This window comes from Xiphophorus maculatus, chromosome 23 (assembly GCF_002775205.1).
Source record: "Xiphophorus maculatus strain JP 163 A chromosome 23, X_maculatus-5.0-male, whole genome shotgun sequence".
Taxonomy (NCBI): domain Eukaryota; kingdom Metazoa; phylum Chordata; class Actinopteri; order Cyprinodontiformes; family Poeciliidae; genus Xiphophorus; species Xiphophorus maculatus.
Window position 1 is genome coordinate 19020856 of NC_036465.1, and position 26379 is coordinate 19047234.

The 26379-nt window shown below is 38.3% G+C and overlaps 1 protein-coding gene across 1 annotated transcript in view; it reads right to left on the reverse strand.

Annotated features, from left to right (window-relative positions):
• Positions 1–6464: 6464 nt before the first annotated feature.
• nexmif (neurite extension and migration factor) overlaps positions 6465–26379 on the reverse strand; it is an 88412-nt gene continuing 68497 nt past the window's right edge. Inside the window, exon 3 of the mRNA XM_014470745.2 lies at positions 6465–15646. Within this exon, the coding sequence (XP_014326231.1) occupies positions 11463–15646 (4184 nt within the window). The 3' untranslated portion in view covers positions 6465–11462. The remainder of the gene's footprint in view (positions 15647–26379) is intronic.

Below are 26379 nucleotides of genomic sequence, written 5' to 3' on the forward strand. Positions count from 1 at the left end.
TGTGTCGATGTGGGCGTGACTGTCATCAAGTATGAATGGGAAGGTTACTAGAGCTGCTGTGTGTGTGTGTGTGTGTGTGTGTGTGTGTGTGTGTGTGTGTGTGTGTGTGTGTGTGTGTGTGTGTGTGTGTGTGTGTGTGTGTGTGAGGAAGCGGGTGAGCGGGGCGGTCAGTCCTTGCAAAGTTTGGAGCATGATAATCAAAATGGAATAAATCGATAATCGTGACAGAACAAAGAAGTGGTTTGAAGTTGATTGATACACGGACAGATGAGATTCCCCGAGTTAACCTGAGTTAACCCAGTGCGGCCCTCTACCACCATTAGTTTGCCGTGTTTTATTATAATAAAACGTGTTTATTATTATTAAGTATTTGGTGCAAAAAGCTGATTGAAAGACGATTTATTCACTGCATGTTTATGTCTGTTAAGGTTGAGATGGAACTGAACATGAAAACGGCCCTTTAGACAACCAGCACAACAGAGACACAATCAAAACTGTCAGATGACTTATTACCCCGCGATAATAACTCAGAAATAGCCCAAATTAGGATGTATTTTTATTTCTTTCCTACTTAAGGAGAGTTTCTGTTTACATCGTTTGTGGTGCCTTTCTATCCTAAAGAAAAAGATAAAACTTCAGATATTTCACAAAGATATATTAACATTCATGAAAAAACCTTACATAACCTTATATTAAAGGAGAAAGTATGGCGGTCACCATAACAAAGGCTTACAGTATTCAATTATGCCGAATGAACTTATCAGTACAGCATTGGGAGGGAACGCAAAAGAAAAAATAATCCCCATGTCACCTGAAGGGCTCCGTAAAATCTGGCCTTTGTTACATACAAATGAAAAAATAAAAACAACTTTTACCTCCTACAATGTAACCTATGCATACATGCGACTGGCGAGCAAAAAGAACTTTTAAAATGAAAAATAGAAATAACAATAATAAAACCACAAAGTTTTGATTTAAAACATCAAAAGTTATGTTTTATCAGTTCATGAGGAGGTCCCTTGTCCACACCCAACTCAGTTTTATCCTGTTGAATATTGTTTTAGACTGTTTTGGCTATTGTAAATAAATTATTATGTTGATTTGGATCGCCTTTCTAACATTTACTTAAACTGATATCTAGAATTGTCTAGAATTCACTTTGGGGGGAAAAATATTGTTATCTGAAGAAAGCACGATTGTGACATTTTCGTTTTTCCTTTTTTTTTTCTTGCCAAACGTACCTTTTATATTTGCGGCCCAGAAGTGTAAGCTTGGTATCAGTAGTCCAGAATCAAATTTTATTCGATTTTAGCCGGGCATGGACATTTTCTTTGGAATGAACAGATTCTGTTTTCAACTCATTTCTTAATCTAGATCTGTGGAGAATACAGAAGGTTCACATGCAGAACCAGAAATCCCTTTGAGCTGCTTGTTACTTTTGGTCTATTATGATCAGTTTCAGTCTCATCTATTGATAACTGTCTTTTTTATATCTTAATATTATTGCAGTGACATTTTGTGGCAACAATAAAATCCGTTGAGTCTTTTGTGACTGTTCTAAGTGATTTTAGCTAAAGGTGCCAATAAGGAAATAGAAAAATCACTAAAAGAACAGGCTCATTTAAATTTTATCATGCACACATTGACTGATGTTAGGTGTGTCATTAGACCACATGTTAAATTGGAAGTAAAATTATATGAAACATTTGTCAGTAGTGTGCACTCTTATGCAATCAGATTACTGCAACTTCTTTTGGATTTTAAATGTAACAGATTTCCTTTTTCTCAGAATAATACAATTGATATTTCACATTAAATGTAAAATTTTGTATTGCTTTGCTAAGGGGGGCAGTATCATTATTTACTTGTTTACATCACAGAAACCAGTGCAACTTAACAGTGCTAAGTTGACTTTTGAAGCACAAAGGTCATGCTTTACATATGTTTACATGTTTTTTTGTCTTTTGTTTACTGTAGTATACAGCATTCTTTAGTACTCTAACCTTTATTCAGGCAGGGTCATCCAGAATGCTTTGTAGATGCTGTTCTAATGGGATCCTCTAATAATATTGGAGTTCCACACCCAAACCAAAACCCAGAACAGAATTTTCTGGGTTTTATTAGGTAGCCTGCTTTGGAGGAGCTTCAAACTTTATGATGAATAAAAGAAATACTTATCCTTTATTAGGACTTTTACAGGAGTTGCAGCCAGTTGAGGGAGTACAGGCATCTGATGAGGATGCCTTATGGGCACCACCCTTTGGAGATTTTTGGAACAGAGTGCCAGACCAAGAACTTGTTGTAGGAATTGTATATTTCTCCGAGCCTGTGAAGGACTCGGGGTCCCCCTCCAGGATGAGTCGGAGAGTGCCTTCAAAGATAGCCTCCCATGACTCTCTTCACGACCTGCTCCATTCAAAAAAAGAGAAACCTTACCAGATTTATAGTAATCAGCATCCCTTTAAGGGTCTTAAACAGACTCAAAAGACACACTTTAGACAGTAACCCTCTTAGTCTAATTACACAACAACTATATATATTTCAATTACACAATAACTATATGTATTTCCTATTAGAAAATTTTCCCTACAAAATATTGTTTTACCTACACTACATGGGCCACTACATAGTTTTGCATGTTATGAATGACATCCCATTCTTCATCCATAATAGTTTATGTGTGTGTTCATGGGAATGTTTGATCATCCTCACAGATGCTCATTTGTGAGGTCAGGCACTGATGTCGGACGAGAAGGCCCAATGTCCCAGTTTCTACTTTAATTATTCCCAAATGTGTTCTATCAATTTGACATCATGACTCTGTACAGGCTAGTCACAATTTTCCACATCAAACTCCCTCGTTCATGTATTTTTGAACCTTGTTTTGTGCACAGGTGCAGTCGTTCTGGAAAGGGAACGGTTTGCCCCAAAATGTTTTTGTGTGATGAAGTATTAAGAGTTCCTTTGACTAAAACCTAAGGTGCAGAGTCCAGCACAGGAAATGCAGTCCCACATCATCATGCCCACTGCATCAATCTTTATTCTTGACTCAGTGAAGTGAACTAGTCCCATTTTCCTGATGTATGCAAAACCTAGTCATTACCAGTCGCTATCAACTTTGTCATAACAGCACTAACAGTTCACTATGGAATACTTAGTTAGCGGTAAGGAAATGTCATAACTGAATTTATTGCACATCTTTTATTGCACATGAGAATTACAGTATCTGTTATTCATGGAACTCCTTAAAGCAACCCATTCTTTCACAAGTGTTTGCAGTCTACATGTGCCTTAGTGCTTCTATCTATCTATCTATCTATCTATCTATCTATCTATCTATCTATCTATCTATCTATCTATCTATCTATCTATCTATCTATCTATCTATCTATCTATCTATCTATCTATCTATCTATCTATCTATCTATCTATCTATCTATCTATCTATCTATCTATCTATAATAACAGCATATGGAATCACTCCCATGGCATATCTTGAAACTGTCACAAAAGAAATGACTTTTCAACTTCAACAGGCAGAAGAAAAACATATTTATGGGCTGAAGAGGTCTGTTAGTGGAGCTATGCTGACAGCACTGTCAATCAGGAAATCCAAGTTGATTGTCTTTCCCAGTCCAGTACTTTCCAAACTTACTTTTGTTTCCAGTTGTAATTCACTTGGTTTGTTAGTTACTGCTTGGTTAGTTTTTATTTTCTATAATTTAACATGACTTGTAATGTATAAACAATGTTTATGTATGTCTTTATAATAGTTTTAGTAAGGATTTGTCAGGATCTGTTTTTCTGTGTTTATTTAGAGTTTTCTGTGTCCTTAAGTCTCTTCGTTGTCCTGTCCTCCCCTTGATTGTTCCCAGGTGTGTCTCGTCTCTGTGATTACCCTCCCATGTATTTAACTCCACCTGTGTTTCTTGTTCCTTGTCGGGTCCTCGTCAATGTTAGCTTATTCGTCGTCAGTGTGTCCATGTTCCTGCTGCTCGTTGTTTGGACTGTGATTTTCTTCATTAAACCATCATTTTTCATCATACCTGGGTCCGCTGCCTCTGCCTCACACCTGCACTTTATGACAGGATTACTGTAAGAACGCTTCATGAACAAGTTGTGAACTTCTCCATGGTTTTCCCAGAAATGGTTAAAACATGTATTTTATTTATCAAAGATGTCTGAGTAGGACAGAAAATAAACCCAGTAATGATGATCTGGGAAATGGTAAAGGCTACATCTATTATATCTTAAAAGATGAAAACTGGGAATAGGATTTTGTTCACCTGTCAAGTGGATAAATTATGGGAAATCAACTCCTTACAGGTTTATTTTGTTTATTTCTCTCTCTTTGTTCCATATGCTAACAAATATGCAGACATTTGTGATAAAATGGCACAAAAAACTATCTTAATGGTCTAACAGTACTCACTATGTGAAATTCTTTTTTGCAGAAGACCAGGGAAAGCTCGGTATGGGAGACAAAAGGAGTTGAACTGTATTTGGAGCAGATTCCCACTTGTCATTGATTGCAATCTCTGTTACAGGCTAAAGCTGGATAAAACTGCCTGGATCCCATTTAAAAGTGGGCTGCTATTACATTGAAATACACTTTCATAAATACAGTGTAGTCAGGCATGCAAAGACAAAGTTACTTTTATCTGACCTATATTCACTTACAATCCACTTAAGGTTGCTGTTATCCTCATTCTTTGAGAAACTGTTTCCACCAGACATTTCCTTCCACTCAACTTTCCATATAAATGCTTGGATGCAGTAATTGATGAACAGTCAGCTAGTTTTCCAGTGGCCTTCTGTGGCTTGCCTTCAATGTCTTCTGGTCATCTGTCAAGTCAGCTGTCTTCAACATTATTTTCTATAGGCCACAATATAAAATGTCTGTACTGAAAATATTTTTTCAATTTATTTGATGTGTTACACTTTTGTGAGAAACAGTATTTTGGATTTTCATTATTTCCAAATTAAGATAAAGAAACACTTCAAATGGATCACTCTGTATTTCATTATTTAAATTGAATCAGTGAAATAAATTAGCTTGTCAATGATATGTTAGTGTATTCAAATATACCTACATTTGGATATTTGAAATCTTTTGTATTAGTTAAGTCTCAGGCAAATATAAATAAGATTATCTTTTAGGATTACACTGGCATCTCAATCAACTGAACACATCAGATTTGTGGGTAAAGGTTTGTAATCATAAAATAATTACTTTAATGTAAATCTCTTGTGCAAGACCAGCATTTTCAAATCTTTGTTTTTAGCTTCTTGATTTCACCTCACTCCTTCCAATACACAGAATTAAACATGGTAATTCTTTGAAAATGGCACACTGATGTCCTCTAAGTAATAATAAAAAACAAAACAAGGGACCAACAGTTGTCTTAGTGACAGCACTGCCTATTTCTGTCCAAGCAGTGTAAGCACGCACTGACAAAACAAGCAGGATCTCATTTAATAACTACAGGTGCACTTGATGTATTGCATTAGACATTCCATCTTACAATTTGCTCGCCCCCGTATCTGCTACGGGTGAGTAAAGAACAAAAACAATGCTAATACCGGCTGACAATTTTGGAGGCATATATCACAGGATCTGTTTATGGTGCAAGGTTGTATCTCAGGCTCCAATTAAGCATGCCAAAATGAGTTGCAGCACGGACCACAGCGGCCCCGGCTCAAAGTTATGGATGAGCAGTCACTCAAGCAATGCCTGACCCAGAGTGCTAATTAGATGTGACATAAAATAGCGGGAGCGAACGAAAGACTTGTAAAGAAATTAAAATGGCTTTTGTCTGCGAATCCACCAGTACAACAAACACGGAGAGACTAATTGGAGATATAAAGATAGGAAGGCTTTGCACGTACACACTTGATGGCACAAATAAACACTCAGCAGAGGAGATTTATCCATGCCACTATCATTGTTTTAGTAACAGAAAACATGCAGGAATAAATGCGTATCAAAAATACAACTTAGTGATGGTTTTTGATATGGGTCAAATAGGCAATTGCCCAGGGTGCCATCAGGAAGGAGAAGGGAGGACACAAGAATCAGATAAAAAAATATATACCATATATAATATATATAAATATATGATCAGCTGTGTCCTGAACAGATGCTCTATTGTTTTATGTAAGTCCTGTCAATGAGTTGGAGCCCATTGTTTAATGCAAGGTTACTTGCTTTGTGCAGAATGGCATTGCATTTTAATCATGCCCCAGAATCTCAGATGACTTCCTGCATTTTGATTACATGGGACATAGCAGGAGGAAATGCTTTATTTCTTCCATTTTTAGTCAATATTTCTAGCTATAATTTTTTAAAATATACATATATATCACAGTCTACTTTTTTCATAAAGTATTTTCATAAGTATTTGCCTCAATTGTAAAACCATAAGATGTAGTCAAAGTGTGGGCAGGAATAAACACAATCCAACTCTCTTCAGAAAGCAGCATTCAAAATCTTATTTTAATTTGTATATTTACTCCATAAACATTATTACAAAACTCAGCAAGTTACCAATATTACATTATCACCATACAGGCTTGATCACAAATATTTAAAACCTTTGCAACAGTTACAACAAAACAAAAAAACAAAAATAATACTCAAATAATTTACATGAAAATCTATAAAACAGCAAATTGTTCACAAATTATATTTTTTTCCCCAAGTTTTCATGTTTTTTTTCTTTGCTTATTTGTGTTTTGCACAGTAACACAACACTCTCACAACAAGATCATGGTCTTATTACAAAACTCCCAACAAAATGTAGATATTTCTAGTTTTTCTGTTGATACTTTCATATTTTGGTTTTCAAAACCAGAAACGTGTTGCTGTATATCCTTTCCACTGCCCACAGAGGCGCATAAAAGGTTACTCACACACACAAATACTTCACAGCACTTTCTAAGAAAAATATACACTTACAAAATATGTTACAAATTGGCACACAAAAAATATACAAGATTTTGTAGTGTCAAGAGTTCATTAAGATTCCTTCTGGTAACAACTCTAGACAGTATATATAAAGCTCGGTAATCTTTTAATGAAAAGAGCAAAAGTAATTCCAATCAGTGTCAAAGAATCATGAAGTGAATACATCAAACATAACATAACATTGTAATATACATTCATAAACAGGGTTAGGTACCTAATCTGTTTTGCATTTCTTTTTTTCTTTTTTTGATAACTCTGGGAAAAAAAAGTTAAACCCAAACATTAAAGAAATTAATTTTCTGCTTTCTTAGCACCATTAACATGAGGCAGCTCAACAGTGGCACATTTTAGAAATAATAATTTAAAAAAAAGTAATTTTTTCAAAATAAAAATTTAGATGAACTCAGAGAAATACATTCAATTTGACAATAGGCAGAAATGAGAGAAGGCAGACTAAATGGGCCTTTGACCCATGTGGAGCTTCCCATCAGCAGCTTGTCTTGGTCCTAACCCTGATACACTATAGAAAATAAACAAAGGATCATGACGGAGAAAAAGAGACACAAAAAGATTGATTATGATCCTTGCCATATGCAAGCAATCAATTTCTATAACCTGTGTCAGAATTGCCATATTCAATGTGACAAAGCCTGTTTTTAAATCAATCGATCAGTTTGCCCGTACATTTCCATGCACTCTCATGTAATTACTTCTGTGTTCAAAATAATATTGTTCAAAACAGAGAAAACGTATAGGCTTCAGTAGATCTGTGTAAAAGATAGTCTACTACAGTTTGATTGGCTCTGAACTCATCCTGAAGCGGATTTATTGAATAAAATCCAAAGATTTTATTACTTATTAAATATGATTGTTAGGTCTATTTTAAGGTTGATTTCTATACCTTTTTGGTGCTCCGAGGTAGTGAATGAGCCCAAAGTAGATGACAGCAATGAGGTGTGCGTACACAGCAGAAATTATGACTTAAGTATGTGCTGAACACAGACGTGTTACGGAGGGCAGCATTCCTCTTCTGCATCTGTGCGTGATGTTTAGGCAGAATGTGTGCAAAACCAGAACTTCATCTAAATAGAATGCAGCTTTCTTAACGGACTTTTATTTTTTCTGCACATTTAGGTCAAAATCTCTGAAGTGAAATAAGTTAATTAAATTATTTCTTGCCATGGATGGTCATGCTTTACTGGTTAGTAAAGTAGGCATGGGCCGGTTGCTGATATGGTATGGTATAGTAAGGTATTTAAATGTTTCGATATTAGAAACTGCTGAAACATTTTCTGTCATACTAATGCTACAATGAAAAGTCTTATTGATGAGGTGATACAGAAAGTGCCAGAGAAACAGGAGTGTTATTCAAATATAGTAATATAGAGCTGCTGCTCCTTCCCCATCCATTGCTGCACATTGGCGTTAGCTAGCTGAAAGGCTACAACACCTTTTCTCAGCTTACAAGAAAGACAGATTTGGCAGTTTAGTAAATAGTCTTGTGCAAAACACAGTGTGAAACTAAAAGAGTGCCACCTGTCACTGTTATGAACTGAATGATTCATTATTTTTTAAAGTGAGGGTCTGCAAAGTTATTATCAGTAATAGTGCCCTTACCAGTGTTAGATAGTGTTTGTATCAGAGTTAGAAAGAAAACTTGAAAAATTTCTCAGACCAGAGGTCGGATAAGAGCTACTCAGGGACCCTGACCATGTCATTAGCAATTTCAAACAACTGAATCTGAAAATGTTTGAAATTTGTGGGACACAATGGCATATGAGGCAACAATACAACCAAGTTATTTTGTGGAGTCTGCTGGGTATACCTGATCTTCTGATATCACAGAAGTATTTCTAAACACCTGGAAAAGCACAATATGGTATCATCTACAACCCTGTTGACAAAATCCAGAAGTTTAGTCCACTCTCTGTGAACTTAAAGCATAGTTGCAGCCGATCAAAGCTAATCGACAAAGTAATCAGACTTAACGATTGTTATTTTTGAAAAGAAGTTGTTCAAGTGGGAAACGGAGACAAACCTAACATGTAATATTTAATAATACAGTGGTTTATCCCAAAGATATTAAAATTCTTAATTCTAAAGTCCACTAAAACTGGGAGTTCCTCCTACAGCTGTTAGCCCTTCATCGATCTGTAGATTTCTTCAATTTGTTACAAACTCTCTGTGATGTGGCATCTGTCTGATGCAGATAATTATTGCTAAAAACAACTTCACAGAATTATAAGCTCATAAAAATCTAATTATACATTTAAGGTAACCCTGCTTAAAAACTCGATTTGGCAAGATCCAATCAGCCTCTCTGTAGCTAGCTACATGAGTGGATAGTCTGTTTATTTTACAAACTATTATCAGCTTGTTATAATTGTGTTACTCTATAAGGAGTAAAATGACAAAAGAGTTTAATATTGTTCTAATAACCATGTAGAAACTACAAATAGATTTATTGGGTAGTTATATTTCCTCTGAGTATCAAAACCGAAATTAAAATAACTTTTTATATTATATTACATTACTCAAATTTAGCAGCAATGATGACTGTTCTTTTTTTGTTTTAAATAAATGAAATTAAATTATGTTATACAATTTCTTTTTAAGTTTTTGCGTATACCTCGTGATACAGTATAACTTGTATTTTTAAATAGGATTATCATTCTCTGAGAATCTCATACCGGCCCATGTCTACTGGTCACAATATTTTTTCATGGACTGCAGTTACAGGTAAGCTTTTTGAAAACAAAATATGTCACTGTAAACAAAGAAAGAAGTAAAAGTTTTGACAAGATAAAATAAACCAGATGTTATGCAACACCAGAAGTGCAACTTATAAAGTAAGGCTATGTTAAGAAATAAACTGTATGGGAATGTTAAGAAGAGTTTCCGTTTAAATTACCTTCCCAAGCAAGAAAGAAATAAAAGTTATCTATGAGGAGTGAATGCAAAGACATGCTTTCCTTCATTTACAAGACTACTGATACCATTTGTACTGAAAACTGCTTTCACATTCACAATAAACCGAACTGCAAAAATGTCCATTCACGGCTGATGCATGCATCAGAATCTCTCCGAATGATAATCTGACTTGAATTTCCAGTACAAACAGCTACTCAGCAAGGCGCAACCCCAAACAACAAGTCATTTACCTGCTTACCCTCAAACATTTCCACTACATGCCTCTTGGTCCAGATAGAGGTCATTTGAACCTCTCTTTTCACCCAATCCTTCCTCTACTGTAGCCTTCAGAGCGGCTCTCCCCTTTGTCTCTCTTTTGTTGCTTCTCCATGCCAGGCGATGTTGAGGTAAATTGAATTTGGCAAACAAAGTTGGGAGGGGGGGAAACGAGGAGAATTCAGAGTCTTTCTGATTTGGTTTTGTGAGTGGCGGTGTACCACTGCCAGCTGTTGGTGCCTTTCATCAGAGAAGAGAGAAAAAGTCTCAAATAAGGAATTCCTGTAGTTGCAAGTCTCTGTAAGGAGTCTCCAACCTAAGCAGCCAATATTCCAATGGATAGAAAAGAGGAACAGCCAATATTCACACATATATAAGAGGTCATTTACACAGCATTGTTACTTTTGGCACATCGATTTGAAGATTATAATCATCTTTTTTTGCAAATATTGCATGTTCCTGTACAACAACATTGACAAAAATACTCTGAGGGTGGAGCTTTAATGAATTTGCAAGGCGTAAAAATGTAAATTTAGATAACCAGTTCTTCTCAACTCCAGAAGTAAACGAAACACTCAATAACAGGAAATGGGGAGTCAGTCCAACTTTGAGGAGAGAAAGAAAAAAAAAGACGTCTGATATGTCATCAATACAAAATGGTCCCATCTTTTGTGTTCAAGATGTCTCGCTCTTAAATAGGGCTCATACACAGTAGGTTCCCCTCTTGAAATGAGCCAGGCAGTGTATGAAGGACAGCAACAACAGGACATCCATATTCTGCATACAAAAACAGATGAGGAGGGGGATGGGGTGCGTAGATGTCACTCAATGCATTTGTGTATATAGCTACATCTTTAGGGGAAAAGCAAAATAAATCTATAATTCAAGGGAGATAGTTCTGCTTAGAAAATACAAAAACGAAGTTCCTCAAAAAGGCGACAGAACTGTTTTCAAGGCTTATTTTCTTTTTTTTTTTCAGACAAAAGTAAAACAAAAACAACTATAAGAAGAACAAACAAAGCAAGAAACAACAAAAGCAAGAAAAAAATGCAGCCATGGTCGTTTCAAATCTCAATCAAGCTTGACACAATCACTCAATAGGTAGTTTGCAAAGTACAAGAAGTTTTTTCATGCAGATAATCATTTCCTCTTCAGGGGTGTTAAAAGGAAGTGGGAGTAGTCAGGGGAAACGAAGTACTCATGCAGCTCTGGCATAGCATCAGTGTAGGTATGTTTGGGAGGGAGGGTTGAGCAGGTAGTGGGGGGAGGAGTGAGAAGGAGGGAAACAACAGCAGCTGATAACAAAATATTACCTCAGTTTTTCAAAAGAAGTCATCAGTGCTATGTCCTTATTTGGGTCTCTCTCAGCTCGCTTTCCTTTCAGTGTCTCAATCCGAGGGAACTTTGCACTGGTCTTGTGGCGGTAGAGCTTTTTGTGTGCTGGCCCGGGGTTAATAAAGCTGGGTTTGTCAAACATGTTGCAGCCCAGCGCGAGCTGAGGGAACAGAGCTGGGTTGAATTTGGCCTGGTTCTTTCCTCCCTTTCCACCCGCCTTCCTACCTCTGCCGGCCCCCGTTAGTACGGCTCCTTTCTTTTTCAGGTCAGCCTCCGTACCTGCCAAAATTTTGAGAGTCTTTAGGTTGAGGCTGTTGGCCTCAGAGGGCGTGCAGGCCTCAGACATGGGATTCCACAAAGGCTCGATGGAAGCCATCATGAACCGTTGGACTTCGGCCATGCCAGAAACAATGTTGGACAGAATATTGGAGGGTTCCTCAAATTCTCTCTGGTCATCCCCTAGTAGGCTGTTACTCTCTGACCAGCCAGTGCCAGGCCAGTCCCCAGTGCTGTTACTGTCACTTAGGCCTGTGCCACCTGCCTGATTCTTTGCTGCCTTGCCCTCTAACATGGCCTTTATCTTTTTGGTCGACCGAGAATTCTGTTTGGGAGTCTTGACCTTTTCGGACTTGGGAGCTCTAGGAGCCCGGCTTTTCTTTGGGCTTTGCCCTGTGGCTGTCTGCTTGCAGCTGCCTTTCCTCTTGGACTTTATGCTTTTTGCACCTGTCTGTTCCTCAAACTCTCCCAGCTCCTTTTTATCCAAGCTTCCGACATCCTGATTGTTGAAGTTGTGCAGGGGAAACTGGCCATCCTCCACTGTATATGCATTTGTTGTGTGCTCCTGTTGCTGTATAGGTTCACAGTTCCACTTCACCTCCCTATTGCAGTCTATAGTCATATCGGTAACATCCTGGTACTCTCCAACATTCCCTGCCATTTTCATTTCACGCCCCACCACCTGGGGGGACAGGTTGGGGGTCTCAGGAGGAGAAAGCTCTGACAGTGATGAGTGTCTGAACTTGTCAGGAGTGAAGTTGGAGATATCCAGCAGGTCTGAGGACTCCCTGAGAGGGGTAAGGGCATCCACACTTTGCTGAATCACCACTTTAGGGCTGCAATGAGCTAAGAAGCTGTCTCGGCCCTCCTCCTCACCCTCTCGTTCACAAGACTTGAGGCTGAGAGAGCTGTAATTGCTGGAGGAGGCTGACAGGGAGCCCACTGAGTCATAGCTGATGAGCCTACCATTGTCTGTGCACAGGGACCCTCTTTGGTATTGCACCTGGCCCTCCACGCAGGCAGACTGACATGCTTGCAGATTTGCCCCAGGCTGAAGCCCCGCCTCAGTCAGGTAGCTCTTCTCATAAAGCAGCCTGTCAGCCTCGGGGCTCAGCTGGCTGTAGTCAGACACTCGCAAGCTGTCATTCAGGGGCACAACAGCAGCTGGGAAGTTGTTGGGTAAGATCGGAGTCTCGGGGGTCTCAGGCCCAAAGCTCTGGCTGTGATTTGTACAGAGCTGTGGGTGCCACATCTGGGGAAAGCTGGGGCAGTTCTGAGGAGACTGCTGGAGCTCCGACTCAGAGGGGGGCGAGAGCACACAGCTCTGGGCAAGCTGCAGAGAGGAAAACTGCTTCTCCTCCAGGGACAGCCCCAGAGGATACTGTTGCCTGGAGGTCTGCTGGGGGAAATAAGAGATAGCTGCTCCACCAGAAGAATCTGTAGCATCTAACAGGGTCTGCAGGTAGCCCCCAGGGATGACAGGGACACTTGTCTCCACCTCTTCTGAGGAAGGTGCTTTGTCGGGAGAGCAGGTGGAGGAGACAAAGGGAAATTTCTCCTCGGATGCATGAGCATTGGTGGCATTGTCAGAGAAATGGGGTTTGATTGTAGTTGAACTAACGGCTGCCTGTTCTAACCCAGCAGCAGGCTCCTCAATCTGTGCAGCACTGACACAGGCATCCGTTTCATTTGTCACACTCCTCCCCTCCTCTCCCTCTGCCTTTTTCATTTTCGTGCTCCTTAGCCTGGCTTCACTTTTGAATTTCCTTATCCTGACTTTTCCTCCCAGTCTCCTCGCTTCCCTCTCTTCCCTCTCCTGAGAGCGGCTCTTGGTTGTGATTGTGTGCGTTATGGAGCTTGAGTCTAATGTGACAGGGAGGCCTGTGGCTGTTATTATTCCTCCTGCCGTGGGGGTGGGGTCCTCTTTAGTGACACCTGCATGGCTCTGATCAGAGAGAGGGGAACCCTGTGTTGTTGCTGATTGCTCCACAGTTTGAATTCTGTGAACCTTAAGCCTGTTGGCAATCTTGTATTTCCTTTTAGGGTGACTGGAACTGAAAGGCCGATGGTGGCGTCCATTTAGATGAAAACCACGTTGCTGTTTATCTCTGGCAGCCAGCTTAAGCTGTTCCTGTCTCTGTCTTTGCTTCTCCTGCCAGAAATCTTTGAGAGGAGCCAGTATTTCATATTTGCTTACTGTGTCGGCATTTAGACTTACTGTTCCATCCACAGGGTCCAGCTTGCCCAGTTTCACCGACATGAGTCTCTCTCCTTTGAACCTGTTGATGATGATGTACTTGATGACCACAGGCGGCTCTTTCCGACAGGATTTTCGGCGTTTCTTAGGGCACCAATCCACATCCTCCTCTTCTTTCTGACCTGTGGGACCTTTCTCCTTTTTCTCTGCGTTCTTTTCACTCTCAAGCGAGTCAACATCATACAAGTAATCTTCACTGTATCGCACCTTTCTTTTGGAGCGCAGGCCATAGTTGAGAGGGTTTGAGGGACTGAGAAATCTCTTTGAGTGACCTTTTTTAAACTTGCCCTCCTGCAGGGTGTCTGAGGAGGAGCCAGTACAGGAGCTGTCATCGCTGAACTCTCCGGACTCCTCTGTGGAATTGAAGTCTATTAGGTAGCTCACTTTGGAGGCGGACATGGGGGAGCCTTGAGAGCCATCGAGTGGGCTCCGACCACTGCTGTCCCCACCTCTCCCTTCCTGTGCCGCCTCCAGTATGAGCTCATCAGTTTTGGACTGGATCTCCTCAGTGCTCCTCTTCAATATTGGCGCTCCTTCCTCTTTCTTGGCACAGTTGGCCAGCACACTGGGGAAGAAGTTGAACTGAGTCTCCTCCTGGAGCACATTTGTTTTTTCCCTCATGTTGTCCTGGAAAGACTCATAGCGAATCTTAAGTGAGCAGACGTCACTGCTTAGTGTTGAATCGTCGTCTTCATCGTCAAATAAATTGTCGACATCCTCCTCAGAGAACAGGTTGACAGACAGTTCGTTCTTGGAGCAAAGATCTAGCAGTTCCATTTTGCTCTCGCTGATGAAGGACTCAAAGTAGCCCCAGTCCTGACCAGCATTAGCCAGAAGAACTTCTTCTCCACTAACTTTATCTAGTAGCAGGCCCTCATACAAGTTCTTAGCTGTAGTATCATCTTCAGGGTCGTCGCAGTCCACAGTGGATTTATTTTCCTCTGCTCTTTTGACTTCACTTGGGGCTTTGGGAAGAGGAAAGTTTAGTAGCTGGTCAGAGAGGAGCTGTTCCCCAAAGTGACTCGCTGGCTCTCCTGCGTGGCTCAGACACTGAATGCTGATGTTGTTAATGTCAGAGAAGTCCTCTCGGCTCACATCCCCTATCCGTACGCTGAGCCCTGGATCCACATCAGGATTGGTGTTGAGGTTTGTTGGGGGGTTCTGGATGGAACTGCGATCTGTAGCATCACGGGTTTCAATTAGGCAGCCAAGACAGGTTCGGGCAGGCTGGAGAAGACACTCCTCTGTCAGTGCAGACACAGCGCTGGCCTCCATTATTGTATTAGGCAGTGGGAGGGTGATGGTCAGCGGAGAGGATGTTTTCTGTGGTTCTCCCGTTAGGGCCCAGGAACCTGCAGTTGGGTGGGGAAGTGATGTGGGAGCACGTTGAAGGTGGGGGTCTATAGTCTGAGCATCACTGGACGAAGGGCAATGTGCCACTGCTTGAGTCAGAGAGAGGTCACCACCAAGGGCTAGAGGGAGTGGTGGTGATGCAGGAGCGGTCCTCTGGTGGGTTGAGAAGACCTGCTGTGGTGTCTCTGCAGCAGGAGGAGGTGAAGAGGCAGGAGGGAGCGCAGCATCGACGAGTCTGCACAGACTCAGTTCACCGCTCTGCTCACATACCCCTGTAGGGAGAAAGTAAAAAAGAATATCAGTGCCTTGAACTGTTATTCTGAACAGTGTCTTTGTGTGGTAGTCAAATTCTTCTCAGCTGTAATTAGTGTCAATTAACCCCCTGGAGCTCAAAATGTCAGTTTTTGATGCCATTCTTAAACATTGCTAATTAATTTTTTGCACCACATTCAATAAGGGGTATTAACAATGTCAAGTTGGACATCTTTGCATGTTGATGTAAAAAATGGGGGAAAAAACTATAGGCAAGATATGAAAAAGAGTTACCTGTTACAGGAAACATTAACAACAATGCAAAACTGAAACTGGCAAAGAAAAGCAAGTAGTTTAACCCTTTAACTAGAAGTGAAATAATAAATTAAGCACCAACATATGATAGCAAGAGGCAGTACAATTTATCTCTACATGATTTAAACAGGATATTTTCATTTGCAGTAATCATCGATTGTTTGGATTTTGCAAACATTTTCTTATAGAACTGAATCACAGAAAGAAGTGCGTCATTGTGACTTTCTATCACTATGATAAACTGATGAAACTGTACAGAAAGACTTAAGTCACACCTTATTTCTAGCAGTGTAACACTGGAATATTAAAAGTTATTAAATTGACATTTTCTTGAGAAGTGTTATTCAGCTGCAGTCTGCATGACTTGGTCTGGTGAAATAAGAAAGAAAGCCACTCAGCAGAATTTTGAGTGCCTGGTGGTAAAACTAATAAACAGTGGCAGACATGACATGCAGTGTCAAACTCAAAATTTTCACATGAATAAATAAATGTTAAAAATGAAAAAAAGATAACCTTAGTAAATTTAAAAAAAATCAATAAGATTCAAGTCCAGACATTTACTACACCAGTTCAAAACCTCAATTACTGGTTCTTTTGAGGCCTGCAGTGTTTTGTATGTTGTTCTGGGTTTTTTAGTGACCTCTTGGATGAAACATCAAAGTACTTATATTAATTTTGGAAGGACGGCTAGTTCAGGGAAGGTTCTCCATAGCTCAGAGTTTTCTCTTCTGCAGCCTAATGTTATTTATTACTCGCCCTTAAATTTCTTTAAATAAGGATATGATGTCTTGATTTTAAGATCTCTGCTTAATGTTGAGATAGAGTTTTTTATATGATTTCTACAGTTCTGAAGGTAATCAGACCTGTGTGTGTGTGGGCGTGTGTGTGTGTGTCAATTAAAATTTAAACTAAATTTTTCAAAAAATGTGTATATCTTTGCATGTATGCAATTCTTTATATGGGGACATGTACGTTGCCACATAAGCTCAAGTAGTTGTTCTTTGTATATCTATCATTACAACTGTTTAATGATCTGATGCATTTAACTGTGACTAAAAAGAAAAACAAAAGAAACCTGTCAGGGAAGGGGGTGGGGGGGCAAATACTTTTTCGCACCACTGTATGCATTTTGTAAACATTAATGATTTAAAAAGAAGATTCATACACCACGAACTTATAATGGTGCAGAAGTTAATATCTGCACAGCATCCAATCTTGTATTGATCTGAACTGAATTGAATGAAAGTGTTGTTCCAAGCTGAAAAGAGTTTATTATCACAACACTTCTTTTGAATACTTACTTTCTTTATGTGAAAACACATAATGTTCAGAGAACATTTAAATAGTTTTTGGGATTGGAACTGCTTTAGACTGAGAGGAATAACTGCAGCTTACTGACTTGCAAAACCACGATTCTTTAAAACACAGTTTGAGTTCTCAAAATAGTGATACCATCATAAGTGATCTGCTATAATTCAGCTGCATCAGTAGTTTTAGTTGACTTGTATTTTTCCATGATTTGTCATTTCATATTTCTTAAACTATTCAACAGAAGTAAAAACTCATTTTTCCAAACTACTGCTAGCGCATAGGCATTGACTGGTAGATTTAGCATTTCAAAAGGGAAAAAATTATATGTTAATGATGTGCTAGCAAAATACAATAATGACTGACTTTTTTAGGATGTTAAATGTGAAATTAGAAATGTCTGACTAAAACATTTTGTACTCAACTATTTGAGAAAACCTTTAGATTTTTTACTTAATCGCAGACTTACATAGACTGCACTTTTTCCCTTTTTGAGGAAATATATTTTGTAGATAATGTTAATCAACAAATCAAACAAAACTCATAAATAAAACACACATTTCATAACTATAATTTAAATTCACTTTACATGGAAATATTGACTCAAATATAGATAAAAGAGATAATGGAAACAAGTTTTTCATTTGGAGTTGCACTCATGACTGACCTGAGGCATTTCCTTTTCACTTCATTTCTATTGCAGCTTATTCAATATTCAATACATGCCGCATATTTAGGCTTTTTTATTTTAAAATAAAGAAGTAAATAAAAACGCTCCATCTTATTTGATTTATTTCGTCCTGCTGGTGGTGGACATTTAAATTTTGCGCTTTATTCTGTACATCTTTGTTCACATTATTCTGTTGTAATCAGTTGGACAATAAAAAGCCATAGTTTATTGTATAAAAAATTATGAACTGAAAAAATGCTTTTGATTTTTGGAGGAAAATTGGCATTTTTGATTAGTTGTTTGATTAAATGATAGTCAATGAATTAGCTGAAACGTTTTTATTTTAGTGTAAGACAATAAGCAAAATGGATTTTATATTTCAAAAATATTGTCAGCGTAATGTATTGTTACACTGCTATTACTTTTTATTTTACATTCAACGTATCAGTCATTTTGCCAATTAAATTTGTGTCATGAAACAGACAAATTGAAACTCTGTTTCAATTAAAGCTGCAGTCAATTCTTTCTGCCTGTCAATACTTTTATTATTTATTTAAATATCAATTTATTGTATGTTTACTTGGGAAGACACTGAACTGAATATTGACCTATAGACTATCAATGCATAGCAATGTAAATCCAAATGATGAACTAATACGGTGCCATAGTTCAAGTTTTAATGCAGAGCAACAGAAAATGAGTGGTAGTATTTAAAAAACAACCAAACATCAACAACACCACCCCATGTTGTCTCTTTACCAAGAGGCACAAACTGAAAACACTGAAACGAAATTCATTCAAGTTCAGTTAAACAACAACTTATGCAGTTTCATGTCATGTCGCAGATTCACTACATGCAAGTATCCAGCTCCAATTCAGGCACAAAGTCAACTCTGCTTTTGTACAGCAGTGTAGTGAATAATAATACTACAGTACTACTAATAATAATAATAAAAAAAACAGATTGACAGCTAAAAATAACAGAAATACAAGTTAGAACTACATCTTAAAAACTGGTTTTGGGAATTTGCAACAAGCATTTTATGACAAAAGCAAGTCATTTGGAGACGTTCATCGGCATGTAACAATCAAAACTCAGAGAAGCAGGCTTGCAGCAGAAGGCAGATAGCTTTGTTTGCTCTGCATAATTAGATGACAGCAGCGGAGGCAGGTATGTACACATGGGACACGACAGGCCCATATGTTGGAGACTGTATAACCAATATCATCTCCACCTGCCTCCCTCACCGGCATCCCAAGCTGCTGTCTCGCACATATTCTTTAAAACAGTGCCAGGAAGAAATTCCGAAATTGAAAAACACAGCACAGCAATTAATGTGCTCACAGAGGTTAACTAGCAACAACCCCCATTTTAGAATTGGATGCGCCTAATCACTATTGAGGTAGTGATAAATGCTCGAGGCAAAGGCTGCTCAGTGTACAGCATTCAGCACGACTGTATTGGTGATGAGTAAATCTTTGAATATGGATAGGATTTGAGAGTGATTTAATGAGGTAATGAAATTTCAGAGAGCTGGTCTCTGCGGGTCTGCGGCCTGCAGACACACTGGTGCAACATGAAACTCCTGCGATGAGCTTATGACTGCGCTACTGTCATCTTTAATGAAGGAAAACCTCCAGAGGAATATGCATCATCTCTTTTCCTCACAGAGTAAGAAAACTGTTACAGCAGCAGCTTCTCAGAGGTGGCAGAAGCATCACAGCGAGGCGTTTGTCATCAGCTTCTTTCAATCTGTGAGCCAGAATGACCTCAGAGCAAAATGCCTGGGACTGACACATGTTCTCTTTGGAGAGTCAGGAGAGGCATCATTTCCTACATTTAATACTAGAGCAGCACATAAAACACTACTGTGTTGTTTCTCTAACCCAAATGCTGGATTAATGCTGTTGGGATGGAGGTTGGGTAGTTTTTAACCTGACACTCTGGCTACCATTTTGACATATAATGTGACTTGTAATGCTCTACTTCCATGGGACGAAGGAAGAGATGAAATGGTAAAATGATGCCGCATAATGATGTTGTCAGTAGGTTGTGATCACTTTAGTTCAGACTACTAAAGACAGACAGCAGGTACAGCTATCAACCAGCTTGTGCTACATGTATTCAACATTCACACTTTGACCAAACAATTGGTAATAAAGTTAACAGCGACAGACCAAGCACCTTCGTATCAGCCAGTTTTATGTCTTCTCTTTTTTTCTTCAAAAATCTATTTATTGTCTTTTATATTTCAAAAGAGACACACAGACAAGTAACTCACAAATGCACAAAACACCAAACAAAACCAAAAGAAAACACATGAACAACTTAAACATTCAAGGTGACAAACATAAGTTGATTGCAGTTGGACAGAGTACTTTAAGTTTACATGTCTTCTCTTTTTGCTTTTTTGCTTTAGTTAAATGTTTAAATCATCAAATAAATTTTATATCAAGGCAGCGTAGCACAAATAAATAAATACAAATTGAAGTGATAAAATTACTTATTCTACTAAGAGAAAAAGCTATCCAAACCCACCTGCTCCTTTAACGTAGAAGCTGGTTGGCGGCATCAACAGACATCAGGTGTTTGTGACAACACAAACACCTGATGTTTGTGAAAATGTCAGTTTTCTTCACTGACATTTTTGCACTACATGGTTTTCAACATGCTTAAGATCACGTTACAGCATTTAAATAAGATTTAAGTCTGGGCTTTGACTAGGCCCTTCAAACACTTGCCATTTGTTTTTGTTTTTCAACCTGCTAGTGTGTTATGTAATATTGTCTGTAACCAGCTCCAGTTTTGTATGTGTTAATAACTTTGGTTTTCATAAGTTTTTGAATATCTCCAGATCAGGACAAGATGTGCTGCTTTTTGAGATCTTTTAACCTACTTCATGTTATCACATTCTTAAAAGTGATTTCTTCTTTTCTTAACACTTAAGGTTAGAGGATTTTAAACAGTGCAGGCAATAAGCCTCCACAGCACAGCATGAGACTACTTAATGTTATCCGGTAAAAACTTTGTATTTTGTGTAGCAGTAAGTTGGTAGCTACAGAATTAAAGAAATGCTAGAAAATATTCTCACAATAAATTACATAGGAAGAATTTTTACAAAAACAGTAAGAGAAAGTTTATTAACAATCTCTTCAATTAGCCACAAAAATAGAGGAAATTACATGAAAATAATAAAGGGAAAGAGATTATTAGCCTCCTTTATCACCTTGTGTACACAAAACCTAAGCTGCCATCTAATGTTGCAAAAGATTGTTGAAAATTGCTTGGAAACATTAAACTCATATTGAGAAATGTGCTTCCTCTGGGCTTGTAATGGATTAACAATGTACCCTATCCAATGTGTGTGTGCATGCATAGATTCATGCAAGAGCGGGTGTGTGTTGGCGTGTGTGTGCGTGTGTCGGAGCGGGAGAGTGATAGAGTGTGAGTATTGGCTTGGGGGTATAGTGTTATCGAGAGGCCATCTGTCTCCAGCTGGACCATTAGCTCTTCAGCTGTTCAGAATGTGCCACAGATCAGTCAGTCAGACAGGTACACAAACACACACATATATTCACACACAGACGGTCTTTCAGTGATGATTGCGGCTGAAAATTCAAGTTTGACATTAGAGGTCAAAAGGGGATCAGCAGCTTCGTATTTGCTGATACGACACAGCATAATGTTACTACTAAATCTGAGCTGGCAAATGCACACTAGATAAGCATCCAAAATGCTCAACACTGCCAGGACTCAATATCCAGCTAGCAGGGTGAACTACGCATACACTGACAATAAAACATGCTTTAACAGACTCTGAGATCATCCTGACACAGTTGCAGTTTTGTAATGGTTTTATCAGGAGGGAAGCTCCTTGAATAGAAAGCGACGCTGGATTTGACATAGTTCATGCAATCTGGCAAAGGCATACACCACTGAGCATATGGAGGGACCCTGACTGCTGGCAGGTGGTGGTGATCTTCTGATCCCTATTGCTGCCAAGCCCAGCCATGCTAGACAGTTTGACTGCAGCCAAACTCGGGCTAGACCAGACCAGACCAGTTAGCAAACCCTCAGCTCCTAGGATCACATCTATCTCACTCTGCATATAACACTCGGGACTTCTCCCACCTGAGGTAAAGCCCGAACTGCCCTGTGCCAGCCAGCTCTATGAGCAAACAAGGCCATGCTGTGGGACACGGTGATGGACACAAGAGAAGGGACTGGTTGGCAACTCCTGCCTCATCTATTACTGCAGCAGAAGCCACATATTTACAGACATTTCCATGGTTGTTTTTTGCTTTTATATTTCATTCGTTTATTATTATTTTAGAGCCACGAATACATTAAACATTATGAAAGTATAAAACATAAACAGGATCAGCATTCCTGTCATTTTCAAGGTGAATGACTAATTTTAAAACATATTTCCAAGAACAAACAGATCCTTTTTGTCACATCCTCATCAACTAGAAGGAAATGGCATGTGTGTACGATGGCAAAGCTTCGAGAAATCTCTTAAAACAATTAAATAATTAATTTCCTTTACCTTTTTACTGGGAATATGTTGAATGAGAGCATTGCTACATTGTTGTGACAGAAAAAGCAGATGAAGTGAGCACTTTTTCACCAAGGATCATATTAGCAAGAAACCTGGAACCCTTTGAAACTAAAGCCCTTTCACCTACTCCAGGGTTATGAAATAATTACAGTCTTAAAACTAAGGAAAGGGACAAACCCAAAAAGCAGCAAGTCAGAAACCAGATCACTGAAATGACCACAAATGTTTGTGAGCATAAAGATTATCTTTTACAATGTTTTTAGTATTTAGGTATCCTCTGTCAATGCAAAGCATCTGCTAATGTCCACAGATCAGGGTAAATCAAAAACCAGTCCCATTAAATAACCGTTCTGCATATTCAGCCAAAAATAATCACATAGCTTCAGGTGAAAATGTTTCATTTAACTGTGGCTGTGTTTTTATATCAGTATTTTAACTTCCCTTCCATCTACTTGGAAGTGACTTTGTAAGGTCAAAGAATGAAAAAAAGTACATCCTTTGAGAGTTGTGACAAGAAATGTCTTCAGACTCCACACAGAGCACTTTTAAATCTCTGGGTTGGGTGCTGGTGTTTTAGGTATATTGGAAACAAGATTTTTTCGATTTCCTCGTCCTCATTGACTTAATCACCAGATGGACTCATTATGCCTAAGTTCAGCATGTCAAAAAAATCAGAATTAAGAAACTTTCATCTGCCTTTTACATACTTCTCCTTTTGGATCATGGAGATAAATATATCTGATGAAATGCAAAAGTAAAAAAAAAACTAAAAAAATGTGCCTTTTAATTAAGTCTTTTTGTAAAAGTCATTTAAACAAAATTACATGTCCAAATGTTGGAAGGCGGGTTAAATCTAACATTTAAAGTAATAACAATTGGAAAATATTTTTCCATTACTGCCATTCTATGCATATCAATAATTTCTCTGTTTTCAGATTTCTATCTGTTTGATATCAAGCCTCCGTCTCCTTATCACTCGCATACAGAAGCTTTACAATAACAAAATGCACAGCTAATTGCTCTCCAGCTCTGCAGCCTAGGAGAGGGGGCTCACTTATGCAGCTTGGTTGGTCAGCTAAGAAAAACCTTTTTTATTTTGCTATGTTTTCACTACATATGACATTTTGTGAATGGTGGTGGAGAGAATGAGCCCAGGTAGTACAGAATGTCCATAATAAGTGGTGAGTAACTGCAGCATGATTCATAGCTGTCCTTTTCCAAAGAGGTAGCCTATTCCTGCTCAGTGGACCTATTTTCAATCTTTTCTCTCCTTTGTTGGGCTCATACTACAAATTTTTCTCCCTCTTTCTTCACTGCTTCTCTCTTCCTCTGGGTGCCTCTCGAGGAGCAGGCGAGTTGCTCAGGATCATTTGTAGGACTTTACAGACTGAGCCTGACCAGAGGTGAAACACTAAGATAAATCTCATTTAAGAACTAGAGGTGCTTGGCTGTTTAAGCAGAAAAAAGTTACAGTTTCTAAAATACACAGGAAACAACAATCAACCAGGATAGACTGCTGTAAACTAAAAGTTGGCTCTTTTTGAGTGGGTAGGTTTGGGAGAGTGGAGCGTTGAGAGGCGTTGGGTATAAAAAATACAAAAAATACTTTAACATTTGGGGAGTTCACCAGCCTTAAATGCTGTGCTGATAAGAAGCTTAGATAATCTCAATATGAATAACAAAATATTAATTTGGGGCCATTGAAATGAATTTCAGCAGTTATTCTTTCAGAGTTGGATGATTGTGCAACCTAAATAGAACAGGATACACAAGTTTACGTTAAATGTATACTTCCTCTAAAGCTCTTAGAGGTCATTGTATAAACTGTACACATACTGTATAAAAAGGCATAACATTTATACATTAAAGAAAGTAATGTTCCTTTGATAAGAGACTAATGTCTCTTATCCAATCAGACTAATATTATGGATGGTCACCCCAAAGAATAGACGACCATTTGGAAAAACTATTTGAGCTCAAGCTTTAATTTCCAGGCCTGATGTCTTGAGACGTTGTTTCAGTATTACTAAATAGTAATTATTTCCTAACGCGTGCCAGCTCATCCTCTTGTTAAACACATAACGTTGCCATCCCTTTACCCACGTCACAGTTTGAATGGTATTCTTCAGCTTTCAAGTGTTCTCCTTTTCCCTCCAAATCTAACTAGAGTTATTATTCCCAAACACTTCAATTTAACTTTATCCAAATCACATAAAATATCTCCCACTCCTAAAGTCTCACTTTTTATGTTGCTTTTAGAGTAATGGCTTCTTCCCGTCTAAGAAGCCTTTCAGTCCATGTCAGTAAAGGACTTGTTTCACTTTGGTTAAAGACACACACTCTCTTTCTCTTACTGACCGTATTTTTATGAAGCCTTTTGCTCTTTTCTGGAGTTAAGCTGTGTTATTTGTACCATAAAATGTTTCTCTATGTGACGGAAAATTCTTCTCATTGCTCACCAGTATAATAGCTGAACATTCTCATTTTGTTTATACTTGCGTATAAGTTTTTTATGAAATCTTCAAGAATAAGTAAATTGTACTAAGAATGAAACAGACTTGTGGAGGCCCTCAATTCTCCTCTTGAAGTTTTGGCTGATTTCCTGTGATGTTCCATAATGTCACACAAGAAGGCTTAATATTTTCTAGGCAAGTTGCCTTAAAATGAATTTAAAGGTGCGCTTCCAATTAACTACATTGTTGTCAAATAGTCTGTCAGAAGCTTACAAAGCCATTAAAACACCATCTAGATTTCTTTAAATTGTTAATGGGTATAGTGATTTTGGTTTAAATCAAACTCTGAATTTAAAGAAATTATTCCTCAAAATGCATGTGGAAAATCTCTCTCTTATTCTAGTATATAGTCAACAAAGTGAGGGAAAAAAGGTGTCTCTTTATATCATATTTGAACATCTTATTTTTTGCTATACATTCTTCCAACCATATATATATATATTTTTTGTATTTTGTTGAGATCAGGACCATCCAAACCCAGTTTAGATGTGTGTTTGGGGTCTCTGTCTTATTGGATCACCCATTAAAAGTGATTGAGGAATTTGGAGATATACTTTTAGGATACCTCTCACCTTGTATGAGCAAAACCTTCAGGTCCAATCTACTCTGAGCCAATTAAGATGATTTTAACAGTTCTACAGAAACATGAACAATAGGAATAAAAATGCAGTTTGATATAATGAAGAATTAGCCCACTGCACTCACTGCTGACAAAGCGCCATGAAGTTTGATCTGGTTTTCTTAAACTGTCTCAAAAAAGTTGATAAATAAATTTTTAGAATAATCATCCACTCTAGTGGGTCAAATGTTCAGTAAGCTGAACGGTCTGAGCTGCAGGCAAACATGAATTCATTTTCAAAACAGTTTTAAAATTAAGAGCTTATATCAAAGCGAAAATAAAGGATAAAAAAATATGTTAATGAAGTTTGTTGTAGCATAAAGATATTCATTTCCCCCACTATTGTTTTCATTCTGTTTTTCACCATAAAAATGTTGTGAAAGTCCGGTGCCTTTAAATACAATAAAATAAATCTGAATACACAAACAGATTATATCCTTTATTGCACAGACAAAGATTTTCTATTAGTGAATGCACAATTATTCTCTGACAAGCCTCTAATCCTGCAAAAGATCTCCAACGTGTGTCCCTTATGGAAGTGCTAAGTGCAGACATCTGTGACCAAGTTATTCTGGATGGAGAGGGAGAACTAATTTTTTCAAGCTGTATTTACATATTCAACTTGTCTGAATCTTCTCTGCGTGTACCACAAACACAATTATTACTTCAAAGTATTTAAACTATAAATAAATGACCCTCTCTGTAGTTATCTCCTTCATCACAGATGAGGTGAATAAACACTGTAGGACAGATTCCATTATACAGT